General features: G+C 48.2%; 1 protein-coding gene across 6 annotated transcripts in view; it reads left to right on the forward strand.

The window, feature by feature from the left end:
- Window positions 1–16371, forward strand: part of Dhx35 (DEAH (Asp-Glu-Ala-His) box polypeptide 35) — a 63476-nt gene extending 47105 nt beyond the window's left edge. For 3 of the 6 annotated variants that reach the window (NM_001291144.1, NM_001372513.1, XM_030252092.1), the window contains 7 exons: window positions 456–550; window positions 1007–1084; window positions 2229–2358; window positions 5059–5140; window positions 7633–7704; window positions 9862–9973; window positions 15231–16371. In NM_001291144.1, coding sequence (NP_001278073.1) covers window positions 456–550; window positions 1007–1084; window positions 2229–2358; window positions 5059–5140; window positions 7633–7704; window positions 9862–9973; window positions 15231–15275 — 614 coding nt within the window. In that variant the 3' untranslated portion in view covers window positions 15276–16371. Of the gene's footprint in view, window positions 1–455; window positions 551–1006; window positions 1085–2228; window positions 2359–5058; window positions 5141–7613; window positions 7705–9861; window positions 9974–15230 lie in introns of all 6 variants that reach the window. The other 3 variants (XR_003953722.1, XM_017319264.2, NM_145742.2) reach the window with 3 other exon arrangements.
- Window positions 16372–17676: the final 1305 nt, after the last annotated feature.

Below are 17676 nucleotides of genomic sequence, written 5' to 3' on the forward strand. Positions count from 1 at the left end.
GCCACCCCAAGCTGCAGGCTTCCCAGAGTAGAGCAGTACTTGGGGTTGGGGGGGGGCAGGCTACCCCACAGGTGGGCTGGGAGCGGCAGGACAGCTGGAGGACCACAGCCCTGCACTTCCTCCCCTTTCCCTCCGTGCTTCACCTGGACTCCAGCTGTCCACATAGAGGACAGGGAGCAAGCATGCCGCCAATCTGTCCTTGGTGACAGGCCAGTGTGGCCTCATCCTGGCTGGCATCAAGAGCCCTCAGCCTTAGCACTTCTGGGAGGAATCGTCAGTTGAGACACGTGGGGCAATCCGTGGCACCATAAGTTCTTATATATGAGAGACTTGAAAAAAAAAAGAACTATAAGATACGACCTTATTTATAGCACACTACAAGGAACACATTGGAAAATGCCCTCTCTCTCCCGTTGGTGCACTGTCTGTTTGCAAACATACTTTTCATGTTTTAGGGAACTTCGGCTGTTCTCAGGAGGTCCTGAGTATCGCCGCCATGATGCAGATCCAGAATGTCTTCGTGTTCCCCTCAAACCAGAAGTCTCAGGCAGTAAGTCCCGCTTCTCCCCCAGCTCTTCACACTGTTCTCTGGCACATTCTTGTCAGAGCTCAGTTAGAAACTGCTGAAGACAGTTGTGTAAAAGAGCCTAGCTTGCACTTGAGTGGGTCTGCTGTGTCTCATGGGAAGTATACCTTCCTGTACACACGGAGGCAGAGCCTGTCACCCACACCCGAGTGTGGCTGTATTTCTGAAGTTAATGTGTCCGTGTCTTTGCCATATGTTTGTGTCCGTATCTCCTCAACCCCAGGGAACAAGTGGCATTATTCAGAAACTTCTCCACAGAAAGAATTCAAGGGTGGGTCTGAAGGGAGCTCAGGAGGTGTGAACAGCATATGATTGTAGGACATGCGAGGTCAAGCTGTCAGCCCTCCTGCAGTGTGCCAGGTCCCTCAGCACAAGAGGGTCATGGAAGTCAGCTTCTGAATGGAGCTTTATTCTTCACAGACTCGAGTGCACCGGAAATTTGCTGTGGAAGAGGGTGACCATCTCACCATGCTCAATGTGTATGAAGCGTTTATCAAAGTAAGCACAGCCACCCTCGGGGACACTCCACACGCACGCACGCATGCACGCACGCACTGTGATGAGCTAGGAGCAAGGTCAGAGGGTAGTTCACACACACACATGGCCAAGAGACTCCTCTGCTTTCCAGGTAGCTAGGTCACCAGCCTCCCACTGGAGATTCCAGTCTCCAGCTGCTGGAGAGGCTAAGGGAGGTTTCCTTTCTCAAGTGGCTGACAGCCCAGCCTCCCAGAGCCCCACACTCACTGTGCTTGGCAGGAAGGGCGCACATGAATGGGAAGTTCTGAGAACCGCTGCTGTGTGGGCTGAGTCTTCAGGGACCTCCCAGGCTCCCCCAGAACATGGCCAGTGAGGCTTGCGTGTGCCTCCTGGGCAGCCACTCAGTCCCACAGTAATTTAACACATCTTAAAAAGGAGAAATAGCAAGGTTTGTTCTACCAGAGACTTGAGGATGGTTAGTCTGTAAATGAGATACAGACTGGGTCAATTAAAATCCAGGATACAGGCACGGTGTGTTGCCTCCAAGGCAGAGCGTCACACAGAGGGCGTGTCTACAGATCTGCCTTGTGGAAAAATCCTGTGTGAATTACATTTTTAAAATGTTATTTAAACATTTAATTTAAAACGTAATTAATAACACATTTAAAATTTTTTATTTGAAAAACTTCTCTCCATGGCTTAGAATGTAATTTTAGATGTACATTGCTCTGCAAAAATTTAAAACAAGATGTCATTATTGGACTCAAGAAAATAGAAAGTTAAGCATCATTGGTAGAAAAAAAATCCTAGTTTCAGTACAGATCAGGATTTGATAATGATTTCTGAACGTGTTGTAGTTTAATAAGATGAGAGGGGACGGTAACAGACTGGTCAAGAGGCACGGGGAAGCAGAGCTGACCCTGCTGTGGTGTGCTTAGGTTGGCCTCTGCTTGCCCCTCTGTTCTTACTGCTTGGAAGTGTGGAGAGTGGCGTCGGGGAGCAACAGGCGATTGCTTGGTTGTTACCATCTGCTCTAGAGATAGGGGTTGGGCAGGTCCCATCAGACCAGAAAGAGGGGAAGAGAAAGGATTTGTGCTGATGGTACTGCTTCGGCTGTGGCTGTGTCTGACATGGTGACTGTCTCCTCTGTGTGGCCTTTTTGCAGCACAACAAGAGCTCACAGTGGTGTCAGGAGCATTTCCTGAATTACAAGGGTCTTGTCAGAGCTGCCACCGTGAGAGACCAGTTGAAAAAGCTCCTTGTCAAGTTCCAGGTGCCCAAGGTGTCCAGCGAAGGTGGGTGTGGCCAGCCCCACTTTTGGCTCCCTCCCATCCCCGCCCTGTTCTGTCCAGTTGCATTCTCAAGTTCTTTTGCTCGACTGCTAGGAGGCCATGCGCCTGCAGCCTTTCCCATTCTGAGCTGCAGGCTCATTCACTGGTGAGCATACGCCTGGTGTCTTTTTGTATGGAGCCATTTTTATTTCTGTGGGCTGTTACTCCTTCCTTCAAATTTCTAATGCTCATGAAAATGCTTAAAAATTGCTAGCTCCTATATCATTTCACATATAACTAATATAATGATGGTTGTTGCAGAAAATTTACTTTTTTCTGGGACAGTGTCTCATGTCCCAGACCTCAGACTTATTATACAGCTGAGGGTGACCTTAAACTTCCACTCCTCCTGCTTCTGCAAGTGCTACTGTGTGCGTGTGCACGTGTGTGCGTGTGTGTTTGTGTGTGCATGTGTGTAGTGGGCACACAGTTGAGTCTTTTCTTTTGCCATGTACTGAACTCATGTCTTAAGGCTTGCCTGTAGTTTCTTGCTGAACCATCTTGTCATCCCTGAAAAATTACTTTAAAAGTGGATGGTATTCTTAGGTATCACATGAAAATTGCATTTTCTTCTCAGGTGCGAGTGTTAATAAAGCAGACACTGGCACATGTTTAGCTTAGGCATTCTCCAAAGGTAAGGTAGAACTGCGGCAGATGGCCTCCCATGGAGCATTGGTGGGCAGCCATTTGTGGAGTCCACAGTGGGTTGGACCATGTCAGGGTCTCTGTGCCCTAGCTTTATCTTCCTTTGTTTGAGGGGGGGTTGATGGTGTCCTTAGTTTACAGAGGAACCAGGAGTCCTGGGAGGGGTTACATGACCTTCAGGGTGATACAGCTTTAGCTAGCATGGCCAGAGACCAGGAGCCTTCTAGGAGGTGGCACACTGAATTCATTCAGCACTCGAAGCCTCCTATGCCACAGCACCTGTTGACATTTGCTGACAGCATCTGCTAGGCCGGGCAGTGTTCTCAGTATGTCATGTGTTCATTTGCATCGTGCTTAGCATTCTGGGAAATGTGTGCTACGTTTATCTCACATATAGAAGGCAAATAATGAGTAGACTGAAGGTAGCCTTGAGAGTCAGGATCCAGGAAGTTCTGTTTCATTTTGCTTTTATACGAAGAACAAGTAAGTGATTGAAAAGTGACAAAAACTTGATTCTCTCAGGCTTCATGCAGACAGGAAGACTGTGACGTCAGGCTGGAGGGCCTTTTAGAAGTGATGTGTAGACTGGTAACCGTGGACAACAGTGGCAAGTAGTAGAAATAAATTCAGAGAAGGGGAAATGAGCAGGGCTTGTCCAGGGTGCCATGTCAGCGGGAGCGCATCTGCCTAGAATCCTGTCGCCTGGCAGGTGAATGACAGCCTCTCGTCTGCATTTGGGTGCCTTCTCCTGTCATTCTCACTGCCCGGGGAAGGGCTATGTTGGATTAGTCTTCCAAATAAGAGGAATGGAATATTAAGGAACGAGATGTTATGAAGCTGAGTTTTGAGGGTCACAAAGTATCATAATAAAGTGTTTTCACCCTTTATAAAGTGACCCCCTGAGAAGAAAGTGCATTGTATATGGGATTCTGAACAGCTGGAGAGAGATTGCATCTGGGTAGGTGGTGGGGCAGAAAGCAGGCTTGAGGCTTAGCAGCTCTGCTAGAAACAGTAATGACAGACAGGCCAAGCAATTACCTGCAAATCAGAATGCATCTAGGAGGTTAGAGGAAATAGTGAGATGTATTTTCAGCAGTTACATAATTAAAAACTAAGTGTATTTTTAAATGACTTTATTTGAGGCTATTTGGCAAATGAACAAAGGATTAGAATATTAAAATTCACCAAGAAGAAATAAAAACACACAAGTAGTAATTAAATTTATAAAAAAATAAAAGAATGTAGCCTTCATTTTGGCTAAAATCTGCTGGAAAGAACTCAGTAAAATGATTTTTTTATATATTGTTGAGAATCCTGTAAGGCTCCCACCTATAGGGAAATGTTTGCCCTTGTACTGTACTTCACCAGAGCTATCCATAAGTATGTTATGTATCACTGAGAAAGAATGGCTGTCACTGTGACTGTGTCTTGACTTGAGTGAGTTAAAATGGCTCAGAATTGGTGAAGTAGGGGGTATTTTCAGTCATTAAAACGTAATTATCCCCTGCATGATAGTTTAGAATTCATCTCATGGCTTTGAGCGAGTGAATGGAGATGCTTTATTCATGACAGATGTGTTTGCTATAACAATAAAAATGTCAGTTAAAAAGGAACAGAGTGTTTGGAGAATTGCAGACTATCTGACAGCCAGAGACAGGGCAGTGTGCTTTCATGGTGTGTGTCCTAGGGAAAGAAGGCATTTCTACAGTGCTCTGAGCTCAGCAGCCATCGGTGGGGCAGCTTCTTGGGTCCAGTCCTCTGTGGCCTGGGATTGAAGAGGTGCTAGTTACAGAGCAGACCTGCCTTGTCCTTAGCTACTGCTGGGGAAAGATGCCCCCTCAGATGTCGGGCAGACATCAGACATGGGAGACACAGGGCCGTGTTCAGAGATGGTTTCAGGTGGGTTGCAGAGGGGCAGGGGAGCTGGCCTAGATCCTATGCATCACAGCCCAGGGCCTGGCATGTGGAACATGGGGCCAGTGCTGGGTCTCACCAGGCGTCTGTTGCTGCCTTGTGTAGGTGACCCGGATCCAGTCCTGAGGTGCATCGTGTCGGGGTTCTTTGCGAATGCAGCCCGGTTTCACTCCAGTGGAGCCTATCGGTAAGGAGACTCTGAGGTGACTTGGTGAAGGGGACAGAAAGCTGCCCCTTGTGCAGAGATGAAAACCAAGCAGCTTTTAACTTACATCATCATCATGCCCGCTTCCAAAGCCTGGTGAGGCCGGCTGCCCAGTGCTCGGCAGGTTCTCTGCTCTCTGGGAGTCTTACTCCTTAGGGTGTCCGTACGCAGTGATGGTGTTGGGGTGACCGTGGCAGATGTACACTGCAGGAGGGAGTAGCCATTAACTGACGTTTCTGAAGAAGCCATTTTTCCCAATGTGTTATTCTTCACCCTGTCCTCCATTTCGGTAGGGTGCCAATAGTAGTTTTTACTGTAAAAACTACAGCATAGTTTAGTCTGCTTTTCTCTAGGCTAAATATCCTGGTTCTTGGAATTGTTATTTTAAGTTGGTTTCTTCAGTCCCTCAGGCTCATTGTGGTCATGTGACTTCTGCACCTATTCAAGGTGTAGCTGTCCTTGTACCCATTTCACAGGGTGGAGTCTAGGGCCCGACACCTGCCAGACAAGTGCTCTACCACTAGACTTCACACTAGCTATGTTAAGTTTTCTTTCTCTTCCTGGGGTCTTCCTTCTCACTATGGCTGGCCTAGAACTTGTTAGCAGACTAGAACTTGTTAGCAGACCAGAATGTCAATACTGAGTCCACATTCTCATTTCACATGGGGCTCATCACCTGCCTCAGTCCCCTCCACCCACCCCCCCCTTCAGGGGTTGAGCTTACAGGTCTTTAGTAAGGGAACAATCTAAGGCTTTCTTCTATCTCCCTTTTGGATTTCATATATTATTTTGGTGTTAGCTTCCTCCCCTAACAGAAATGTTTCTTGTTATTTGAGGCTAGCTCAGATTCCTTTTTCTAGACACTACAGAATCTACTGAGCATTAAGGAAAAAAGATGTGTGTGTGTGTGTGTGTGTGTGTGTGTGTGTGTGTGTGTGTATGTGTGTGTATGTGTGTGTGTATGAGTGTAAGAATGTTTTGTCTACATGTATGTGTATCACATGTGTGCTTGGTGTCAATAGAGGCCAGAGGGTGTCAAGTCCCCTGGTCTCTTGGAAGATAAGCAATGCTCTTAACCTCTGAGCCATCTCTCCATCCCCACTGAGATCGTTTTTAGTTTTGGCAGCCATATCTGCCTCATCTTCCTGGTATGGCACTGTGAACTTGGCAGCATAGCCTGTGGCCTCTGTGGTGTGCAGTGTTACTCCAGACCACATGCTCCAGTCATGACTCCCATGATGCTCTTGCCCATTACACAAGCCCCGCTCCCACAAGGCTAAGCTCCTCCCCAGTGACGCTCCCTCTCAGCATTTTGATTGTCCCTTTTTCTTGACAAGTGCCAACTATTTCTGTGTGGGTAACCTATTTCATGGGCACCCTCAACAAAAGGTGCTCCATTGGAGATTCCAGGTCAGTCATTCCTCTGAAGTGAATTTATTGCCAGCCCACTACCATTTGACAGAGAGTGGGACCCCAGATGCTGTCTTAGGGTGCTGGTGATGAGCCCCATGTGAAATGAGCATGGGGACTCAGTATTGACATTCTAGTCTGCTAACTTTTATGATCTGTTCATAAAAGTAGCTGGCTGTTTACTTTTGAATCGGATGGAAACAAATAGAATTTGGAATTAGAAGTAAGTATTCTGCAGGAGCTGGCCTGTGTGAGCTTGCTGGGCTCAGTCTTAGCTCCTTAGGGTCCTTAGTGTTTAGTGTCTAACTTTGGGCAGTAGGGAAGTCTGTTAAAACTCAGAGTTTCTGTTGTGAAGGGATTATTTTGAAAGGGAACTATAGAAGATAATTATTTTGAAGGGGAATCTATAGAAGATAGACACGGACATAAATATGGGTATCGTGTTTTCTTCCTGTGGGGGCTGTGTCCATATTTGCTCCCCACTCCCATTCTGAGGATGAAGTCCAGGCCTTGCACACGTGAGGCAAGCCTGTGCCCTGAGCTAACCCTGACACCTTCTTAATTCAGCAGGAGACAGGTCTTTCTATGTTGCCCAAGTTGCCCCCAGCCTGAACCGGAAATAGCTGACATTACATCTATGCCCCTCTGTGCTGGCCCGGTTTCTTATTTTGCATGACTTATTCTTGGCTTCTGAGGTGGTAGTGGTGGTGGAGGTGTGTCTAGAGCAGTGGATCTCAGCCTTTTACAGGAGTCACACACCGAATATTCTGCATCATGATTCATAACAGAAGCAAAATTATAGTGATGAAGTAGTAACAAAAGTCATTTTTATGGTTGGGGGCCCCCGCAGCCTGTGCAGCAGCTAAAGGATTGCAGGAGAGGGAGGGTTAGAACCACTGCTCTAGAGAGTCGTGTCGTGTCCGCAGAAAATTCGGTCTTCATACATTCGGGGGAGGAGGTTGAATCAACACATTGTGGGAAAACACTTAAATGTGTACAGCAATGCAGGTTCTTACAGTAAGTGGATACAATGTGCTTCACACAGAATTCTTGTGTCTCACAAGGACTATTCGTGATGACCACGAGCTGCACATCCACCCTGCCTCAGTTCTCTATGCAGAGAAGCCACCCCGCTGGTAAGCCCCTCCCCCGCTGGTAAGCCCCTCCCCTGATGGGAAGCCCCTCCCCCGCTGGTAAGCCCCTCCCCTGCTGGGAAGCCCCTCCCCCCGCTGAGCTTGGCCCTGCTCATCTCTGGGTCTCCAAGCCTAGGCTTGCAGTACAGGTGCTCCCTCCACGCTGTTGACGTTGGTGTGCTGGGTTGCCAGGGTTTGTACTCTTGTCAAGGGTCCCCTAAAGGTAGAGAGTCCTCCAGTTACTGCTGAGCTGCCTTGCGCTGTGCTCAGTAAAATATCCTTTTGAGAAATCTCTGTAAGTATTGATGATTACTTCCTCCCTTGTCCTCCCAACAAAATACTTTTGTTGGTGACAGAAGGATTGTGGGTTGGGGCCACTTGGGCAGTTTGTCTTCTGCAAAAATAAAAAGTGTGACAAGGAGCAGCAAAGGTGCTCGCTGTGACCACAGACTGAGGCTTCCTGCAGCAGGCACAGCATGTAGGGATGACTTAGAACCCAGCTGAAGTCTTATTTACCAGGCGAACAGATTGAAGTCCCGTAGGAGAAGCTTTTCTGAAGGGCTGTGCTATTGCAGTGTGTGTGCACTGTGTGCTCTGCTGTGGGTTGGCACTGAAGGTGCTGGGAAGCCAGGCTGTACAGGTTCTCACGGAGAAGCTAACCCTTGCTCTGGACCTGGTGACTGGCATTTTTTAGGTAGGTCTGAAAGACATCCACACCTAGGTAATAGGGTGGCCTAGCTGTGGCAGCATGAAGGAGGTACCTGTCTTGGGGGCCTGGGAATGAGCTGACAGTGGGAATGAGGTGACCAGGGCTGGTTCCATCTGCAGTGCTGGCTGGGAAGGTGGGCGGGGCAAGTGCAGCAGCAGGAGACAGCACACATACTTTAAGGTGTTTTCACAAGTCACGCAGTTATACCTTCCCAGGTCCATGCTAATTTCAGCTTGTAGTTTGTGTTTATTTCTGATTTCTAATTTATTTATATTGTATTTTACAAAAATATAGATTGTCAAAGGTTAGAAAATTTAAAGAGAGCAACACTGGACTCTTTAGGAGCTGAAAGAACAGTGCATGTGTGGTGAGCCGTGGGAAGGACAGTCTGGGAGCACCGTGTCAGGACCTCGTACCCTGCTCTGCAGGCAGCAGCCTCCCCTGGAACCACTCGCACCCAGCCTTCCTCAGTCAGAACCGGGGTGAGGTGGGGGCGGGGGACTCTTTAAACAAGTCCTGGCAGTGTTTCCGATTGTAGCCAGTCAGATATAGAAGCTTCCTAGGTGGAGTGTGACAGTGGTGCTGACTTTCCAAGGGCTTCTCTGCTGCCGTGAGAAGACAGAAGTCCATGGGCACCAAACTGCAGTGCCGCTTTCCTCTCCAGCTCCCTCTCCCTCCATCCCACCCCCATTTCTCTCCTTCCTCACTTCCCTCCCTCGCTCTTCCCGCTCTCCTTCCCTCCCTTGCTGTGTTGGGGTGAACCCCCAGGCCTTGAGCATGTTAGGTAACTGTTACATTCCCGCCCTGCCTCCTCCTCCCACCAGCCCCGATTCCTTTACTGGTGTTTGAGAGACAAAGTGTGGCTTTTGTATTTATAGTTAATTCTTCCCATAGTTCAGAAACTCGTGTTTACTCTACGGATTCCTGAGTCCAGGGCTTACAAAACATCCCTTGCTCTTAGGTTTGTTACTGGCCCTAGTAACAAACTTTTAGATATGTATTTTTTCCTCTTTAAGATGTAATTATGTACAGTGAAAGGTGGGTTTTGACAGACGTGCAAGCTCCACACCAAACTATATTTAAAATACTTTCATTGCTCTGGAAAGTTATTGTCTGGGTCTTTATAGTCATTTTCTAGTAACTTTCAGAACAGTCAAACCCTTGAGTCCATTTCTGTGCTTTCTAATTAAGTCGTTTAAGTTGTATTCAGAGTTCTCTAAGTGCAGACCATGATCTAGAAAGCCCTTGGTGGATAACTGCAGAGCCCTGGAAATCGTACAGGATGCAGAGTTGCCTCCGAGGCACACTGACCTAACAGCTCGGGCCAGCAGGTTGAGTGAACAGCCCGTGTGTAAAGCCTCACACACGGGTGAAACACACCTGCTGTGGTGAGTGCAGAGACGGCTTGTGGGTCTTGTCATTGTGGGTCTCATGTTTATTCTCTGTTTCAGGGTTATCTACAATGAAGTAATACAGACCTCCAAGTATTACATGCGAGATGTGACCGCCATAGAATCTGCTTGGCTGCTGGAGCTGGCTCCCCACTTTTATCAACAAGGAACGGTAGGAATGGGTAGAGCATGGCCCTAGACAAGCAGTAGCCTCTTCATGGTCTTCAGTCTCTGTGTGTTCTTCAGTAGTACCCTAAATCATTCCCAGCTCCCTCCAGCCCCCCTAAATCACCACTGTACCCCAGAACCTCTGAAAACACCTTCACTGCCTTCATAGGGAAGTGCAGTTACAAACAAATCCTGCAACCCCATAAGAAAAGGCTCAGGGCGGTTGAAACCCGCTATGTAGTCCGCTCCATGCTCTCCCTCCCCCGCATTGTTGGATAACAGATTTAAGGTTTCTGTTTTTCATTCATTGCCCCAAAGTCCATGCCTCCTTCTGACATGACTCAATTCAAAGATGGCCAACCGCGCTTGAAAGACTGGGTGTGGGCCAGGAACTGTTCAGTCTGTACTGTGCTCTCATTAATCAATTTAATCAATTAACTAACTTAAGAAATTGAGTGAATTGCAATGGTAAGTTATGTAGAGTAATTATTATTATGTGAAGTGTGCGTGGGGGCTGGAAGTTGAACTTAGTGATTGCTGATGACTGTAAGCACGCTGCCTTGGAATTATTTTCTGTTAGTACATTTTAACCTTTGTTCCTTTTAAAAACTATTTTACTGCTTTTCAAATTAATGATTTTTTTTTTAAAGTCCTGTAGTTTATTTCTTAATGGGCTTTGCCTCCTCATGGTTGGTCTTGAATTAGTATCACACTGCTCAGCTGTACTGGGAGGAACCTACACCAGGTTGCTGGTTTTACCAAATGGCTTTTGTGCTTTGCTGGTCAGTCTCTTATTTCTGCACATGTTTATACTATGTTTGGCAGTCTGTGGGTATTGTTTTTGAACAGTTAGTTGTGTCTCCCACAGATTACAGCATAGAGCCTTCCTTCCTGTTGTCCCCTGTGGCTGTGTGGGTCCCTGCCTGCAGACCCTCCTTTAGTGTATCTTCAGCGCCCCCTGTTGATGAGCACCCCTGCTCCTTGATTATTTGCAGGAGTACTGTTTCATTTTTATTTTTGAAGGCTAGTTTTCCTCCATGGAATTCTTCCTTGAATGACTTTTGTTGCTGTTTCTCATCTCTTGCATCTGTGTGCAGTGTCTCTGTCCTCTTCAGGCCGTCCTGGGTTTGCAGGGGGTCTTGTTTCACCCCTGTAGCTACTCTTGAGGTTTTTGGTTTTTGGTTTTTTTTTTTCCTTTTCCAGCCGTTTGACCTATGAGATACTTTTCTTCCTACGTCTCCTTCTCAGAGTTAACTGAACTGTCTAGATCTGTGAGCAGATGTCTATAGTTATATTAGGGCAACATGGGGTTTTTCCTTTAAATCTATATTTTTTTTCTGCTCTAATCTTGGCCCTCTGAAGCTCCAGTCACACACACGTTCTACCCAGCACTTGTTTGTGTCTTATTCATCACAAAGGCTCTGGTCTTTTTTTCCCCGAACTTCACTTGGACAGTTTCTCAGTATTACTGGTCGGTTCTGCAGGGCCCCATTGGCAGTTAAGCCATCTGAGGGGTCCTGGGCACCTCACTTTTCTGTTCTTGTATTTGATTCCTCTCTGCCTCTTATTCTCTGTGCTCATTCGTTACACCTACCTTTTTCTTCAGATCTTTGCATACACGCACACACGCACACGCACATGCACACGTACACGTACACACACACACACACACACACACGCTTTAGAAGCCACTTAACTCAGCATGGCTGTCACTTCAGCCTTGATTGGGTTTTGGCCCGTCTCATAACCAGACAAGCTTCTCTTGTCTAGTAGCTTCGTGTCCGTGTTTTACGTTCACTATTATAGGTGCTGTGTTAACTGAATCTGAAGTTTCTTTTCATAGGTGATGTCAGTTTCTTCCTTGCTGAGTTAGTTTATGGCTCATAACTGGATTCTGCTGAGCCTTGATCTCAGTCTTTAATGGGGCAGGTCTTAGCCATCCATGAAAGACATATCTTTTCTTTTTCTCCTCCTCCTCCTCCTCCTCCTCCTCCTCCTCCTCCTCTTCTTCCTCTTCTTCTTCCTCCTCCTCTTCCTCCTCCTCCTCCTCCTCCTTCCTTCTCCTTCCTCCTCCTTCCTCCTCTTTCCTCCTCCTTCCTCCTCCTTCCTCCTCCTCCTTCCTCCTCCTTCCTCCTCCTTCTTCCTCCTTCCTCCTCCTTCCTCCTTCTTCTTTTTCTTTTTTATTGTCTGATCAAATGTCTAGGACTCTTGGTGATGTCTGTGCACTGGTCCATGAGCAGTGTCCAGCTGTGTGCAGACCTCCAGCATATTTCTCCAATAATGGTTCTCTGCCACTCTTAGAATGCCTTGGTCTACACATTTCATCTTGGGTGTTCAGCAAGAGACTGGCATAGCCTTATGTAATATCTGCTCTAATGCCCTGTATTAGTTAGGGTTTTACTGCTGTGAACAGACACCATGACCAAGGCAAGTCTTATAAAAAACATTTAATTGGGGCTTGCTTACAGGTTCAGAGGTTCAGTCCATTATCATCAAGGTAGGAGCATGGCAGTATCCAGGCAGGCAAGGCGCAGGAGGAGCTGAGCTATGTCTTCATCCAAAGGCTGCTAGTGGAAGACTGACTTCCAGGCAACTAGGGTGAAGATCTTATATCCACACCCACAGTGACACACCCATTCCAACCAGGCCACACCTATTCCAACAAGGCCACACCTTCAGATGGTGCCACTACCTGGTCCAAGGATATACAAACCATCACATGCCCTATTTTGTGTATTTCTCAGCAACCCCAAACCCTCTTCTTACCTGTGTTGTTTCCTATTTAGAATTTATTCCCTTGTGCAAGAGTTTGGAGAGTTAGGCAGAGACCTGGGATGTATGTAACAGTGTGTTATTCAGGGTTCTCTAGAGGGACAGGACTGATTGAGTGAATGAGCGAATCAGTGTGTGTCTGTGTGTCTGTCTGTCCCATCTATCTATCTATCTATCTATCTATCTATCTATCTATCTATCTATCTATCTATCTATCTATCTATCTATCTATCTATCTACCTACCTACCTACCTACCTACCTACCTACCTACCTAAAGGGGATTTATTAGAATGGCTTATAGGCTGTGGTCCCGCTAGTCTAGCAATGGCTGTCTACCAACAGAAGATCCAAGAATCCAGTAGTTGCTCAGTCCACAAGGCTGAGTATATTCCGGAACCCTGAAGAAGTAGGCTCTAATGCCAGTGAAGGAATGGGCTTGTCAGCAAGAGCACGAGCCAGCAGGCAGAGAGAGCAAGCTTTGCCCTCCGTGGTCTTTCTATAGGCTGCCGGCAGTGTGGCCCAGATTAAAGGTGGATCTTACAGCCTCAAAGGTCAGATTAAGAGTAGGTCTTCCCACTTCAGGTGATTTATTTAGGAAAAGTCCCTCACAGATGTGCCCAGCTGCTTGGGTTTAGTTCATTCTAGATATAGTCAGGGTGAGGACAGAGACTGGCCATAACAGACACTCCCCTGTGTCCCCGTTTTCAAGGACTCTGCTTGTGGGCTTGGGTCAGTATGCATCAGGACACAGCTTAGCTTTGTGGTCAGACCCTGGCACCCAAAAGTAAAGGAGAAAGTCCATGTGAGTCCTGTCTTCTTTGCTTTCCAGATGTTTGCTAAAAGTAGCTCCAGATGTTTCAGTAGAGTTTTTAGTCCAGCTGCTGTTTATAGCACAGGGGAATCTGAGTTCCATTTCTCCGTCAGGGCGACTGGGCTGCACAGTGAATCCAAGCTGAGATTGGTCTGATTGCTTTGTGTAAAATTTGGAAGAGTTCAGCCAGTCCTGCTGGTGTGCTCCTTTAGGTCCAACTGCTAGGGAAACTGAGGCAGGAGGTTTATTTGAGCCCATAAAAGTGGAGACGACCCAGGAGTCCAAAGGAAGTCCAACAGGCAGACTATGAGTGGAGAGCAGAGCAGGCGCCTGCAGTTAGGCACAGCCCAGCATTGCCCTGGCTCCCCTGAGGCTCCTGTAGAGTAGAAATGGCTGACAAACTGAGTTACTTTTTCTCCTCAAAATTCATTTATTTAGGTTAAGGGGCAGGCAGACTGTTTCAGAACATGGAAGAAAATGACAGGGTCAGCGATCTGCCTCTTCTCTCAGACTTCTGCCATTTAGCTCATCACTAACACTGTGATGAGAGTGTTGAGAAGAGCTGAGGCCTGTAGAAGCCATCCTTGTAGAATGACAGCCTTGTTGTAGTACGGGGTTCCTGAAGCTCCTTCGGGACAGCTTGCTATGTTTTCTGATTGAGGTCCAGAGGTAGAGCTGTTTCCTCAGGGACTCTCCAGGTCCCCGGGGGCTGCCCACACAGGGCAGGTCTGCTGTGCTGGACGCTTCAGGTGTCAGCGTGCTGGGCCTCCTGCACCTCCAGTGACTTTCTCTCACTTGTTTTCAAAGTTGCTTTCATGCTGTAGAGGCCTGGAATGGCTCAAGTCAACTTTGTTTATACTCGGCGTTCTTTCCAGTGAAGGTTACCAAAACTGCCTCACAGGCAGATGGTGTCATCGCCCATCCTGGATAAGGCTACACATGTCCAGGATTAGTTTAGGGTCATGTCTGGTGAAGAACAGAGAAGAAAGAGTCCAGAGAAGCAGTAAACGTACAGATTTGCCTCAGAGAGACCATTGTGAGCCGGGAGTGATGCCTGACTCACTGTGTGAGGACCTGTGCTTGCTCTCCCAGGCACAAGTGTATAGAAAGCCTGGAGTCCACCATTTCCTTGAACCTGGGCCTGCCCCTCTGTCAGGGCATGCCATCGTCATTGGTGGTGTGCTGTTTTCTTTCAGGGCTTGTAGTTCTCTGGGGAGCTATGAGGTCATGTGGGTGTGCTAGGACATGGGGCTTGGGTCCTAGCGGTTGGGGGTGCAGCGTCCTCTTGGGAAGAGTTCCTGAGTGCTAGCTTGGCTCAGGTTTGGGTCTGTACTTCGCTGGATCACGTTATTGATGGGTGACAGGACCCCCTCAGGTGGTGAGGAGAGGTCCCTGAATAGAAGCTATGTTCATACATTCTGCCTCAAACACTTATTTGAGAACTAGTAGTAATTTGGCTTTATGATACAGAATTTTTATCCCCCAGTCCTGTCAGCTGATGCCCATGGCAATGTAAGGAAGCTTCAAGTGTGCCTTTACCTGTCTCTTCTCCTGCAGGCTGGACACAGCCTTTCTCGGGAAGGTGTGTGCCAGACAGGAGACTCGACTTGTGGGGGCTGGGCTGGAGCCTGCTTTCCCTGTCTCACCACCCCAGTGATGTTTCCTTTTCTCTTGCAGCACCTGTCCCTGAAAGCCAAAAGGGCCAAGGTCCAAGATCAGTGAGTGGAGCTCGGCAAGTGGCTGCAGGGATGCAGAGTGTGGCATCCTTCCTTCGTGTTGTCTCTGGCACCAGATCAGGTGGAACAGGCAGACAGTCCGCTGTGGGCTGCACCCTGCTCATTAGCTCCCCTTTCTGCTCCCCTCAGCATTGGCCATCCTCACTGGGCCCCAGAGGAGTCTGAGCATGGCCAGTGTTCTGCTGTACTGCGTGCTGGCCAAGCAGGAGTTGGCTGAGCTGTGCACTGGGCCCGGTCCTCACCCTCAGCAGCCCGCATGCTACTCCAGTAGGCACAGTCCTGGTCCAGTTCTGTGGTGAGGAACGTGAGCTGCTGAAGGCTGCAGGCCGTGTAGACAGGGCTCTCTTGGCCTCCTGTGTCTTGCCTGCTGTGGCCATAGTTGCTGATCACTGAGGTCAGCTGCTGCTATGTGCGTTAAGTATAAAAGGAAATGCCGGGCATTTCCATCAAGATCCCCAGAGCTGTGCGAGGCACAGGGGCTTCCAATCGAAGCAGCTTTTTCCTCCCCTCTGCCCGTGCGCCTGCCTGTCTGCAGTGGGAGACAGAGCAGTGACGGGGGTCACTCGGGAGACTCAGCCCCTGCCTTTGCTAGTCACCTGCTTTGCAAGTGGACTTCGCTCTCTCTCCGATCACGATGCCACACCCTGGGCCAGTGGCTGGGCGCCAGCGAACGTTCACCAACCTCGACCCATGGGGCTTCTCTTTAGCAGGAACTCACTACAGTTTAGACGCCCTAAACTTGTGTAGCTCAGGAACATAACTCTTGTATATTTCTCTTTGTTTGTTTGCTTGCATTCTTGCAAGAACACAGGCAGCTCCCGGGCTCTGTTCCCACTGCACCAGGGTTGCCTTGCGATGACAGCGATGGCACTTCAGCACACAGCAAGACAGACTCTCCTGTACTGTTTCAATGACGTTTATTTTAACACCGTAGCTTGAAAGTTTATTTTTGTACTGGTCTTAGTTTGGATGTGTCACTTTTGGCACCAAACCTATGTCATTTTTATTTCCATTTTATAATGTGTAAATAGCTGTGGTAAGTTGTTAAATGTAGTAAATATTTCTACCTGAGGGGACATGTTTCTCCTGTCTGTGGATCTTGCGTTCTGTATTTTAAGATGGTCCAGTTAATTATCACAGGGGAGGCCTGACAGTGGCTAAGGTACTTGATGCTGCCTTGTGCAGCAGCTGGGGTGGGGTGCCCATGGGCAGAGCCCCGTAATCCATGACTATGTGTCTGAATGCTCTCAAACTGTATTCAAGCAAAGCATGGGGCATTGTTTAAAGGAAGACCCAACTGAAGAGGTTCTGATCTCACCAGCTGGAGCCTGCCTGCTGTTTTTTACTGTTTGTCATTTGTGTGTGCTGGCAAAACACAGGTGCATACACGGGGACACTTTGGGAGCCAGAGGTTAGCCTTGGGTCATTTCTCAGAAATGGCCCACCTTATTTTTTGAGACAAAGTCTCTCACTGGAGCCTGTAGTTCACCCAGTCAGTGTGCTCCAGGGTCACCCCCCCCCCCCCCCCGGCTCTGCCTCCTCAGTACTAGAATTACAGGTATGTGCCGCCATACCTAGCAGCGTTTTACATGGCTTTGTGGCTTGTATGGTGAGTACTTTACCAACAGAGCCACCTTCCAGCCTCTTTCTCTTATTTTTTTTATTTTGACCCCCCCCCCCCTTTTTTCTTATGTGTTGGATTGTTTTGCTTGCATGTTTATCTGCATGCCTGGCAACCATAGAGTTCAGAAGAGAGGCCAGATTCATTGAAACTGATGGCTGTGAGCCTACCCTGTAGATGCTAGGAACCAGACATGGGTCCTCCGCATGAGAAACAAGTATTCTTAAAGCCTGATATTGTTTTAGTGTTGTATTGTAGTGGGTGGAGAAAGTCTAGAGGAACTAGATCCTCAAATTTGATGTCACAGATCTAAAATGAGAGGCCGTACACACTGCAGGTGAGCAGACGGAAGCAAGCCACCTTCTCTTGCCATGTCTTGTCTCGGCATGTGTGGTCCCAAGTATCTAGTCTGCTCCATAGCCCTCCGTCTGGATAGTGGAGGGCTTCCTTCAGGCTTTGTCCTACGCTGCACTGTGTAGTAGCCCTTTCTGGGTGGAGGCAAGCTCTCGCGGTCATGAGATCTGCGGGTACAGAGTCTGGGAACCGTGGTCCCAGAGCCACATTCATGCATTTCCATGTGTGACCTGCGTGGGGGCCTGTGTCCTGTTTCACAGATGATTTTTCTGTGGATTGGAACTCCTGCTCCTGTCTGGTTTGTGGGGCCGTCAGCACATGTTGCTTGAGCCCTTGGACTGTGTGTGGTGTGGGCTATGAGAGTGGAAATGTTTGTCAGCAAGGAGCTGGGAGTGGACCAGGGGGAGCTAGG

Source organism: Mus musculus, chromosome 2, assembly GCF_000001635.26.
Source record: "Mus musculus strain C57BL/6J chromosome 2, GRCm38.p6 C57BL/6J".
Lineage (NCBI taxonomy): Eukaryota > Metazoa > Chordata > Mammalia > Rodentia > Muridae > Mus > Mus musculus.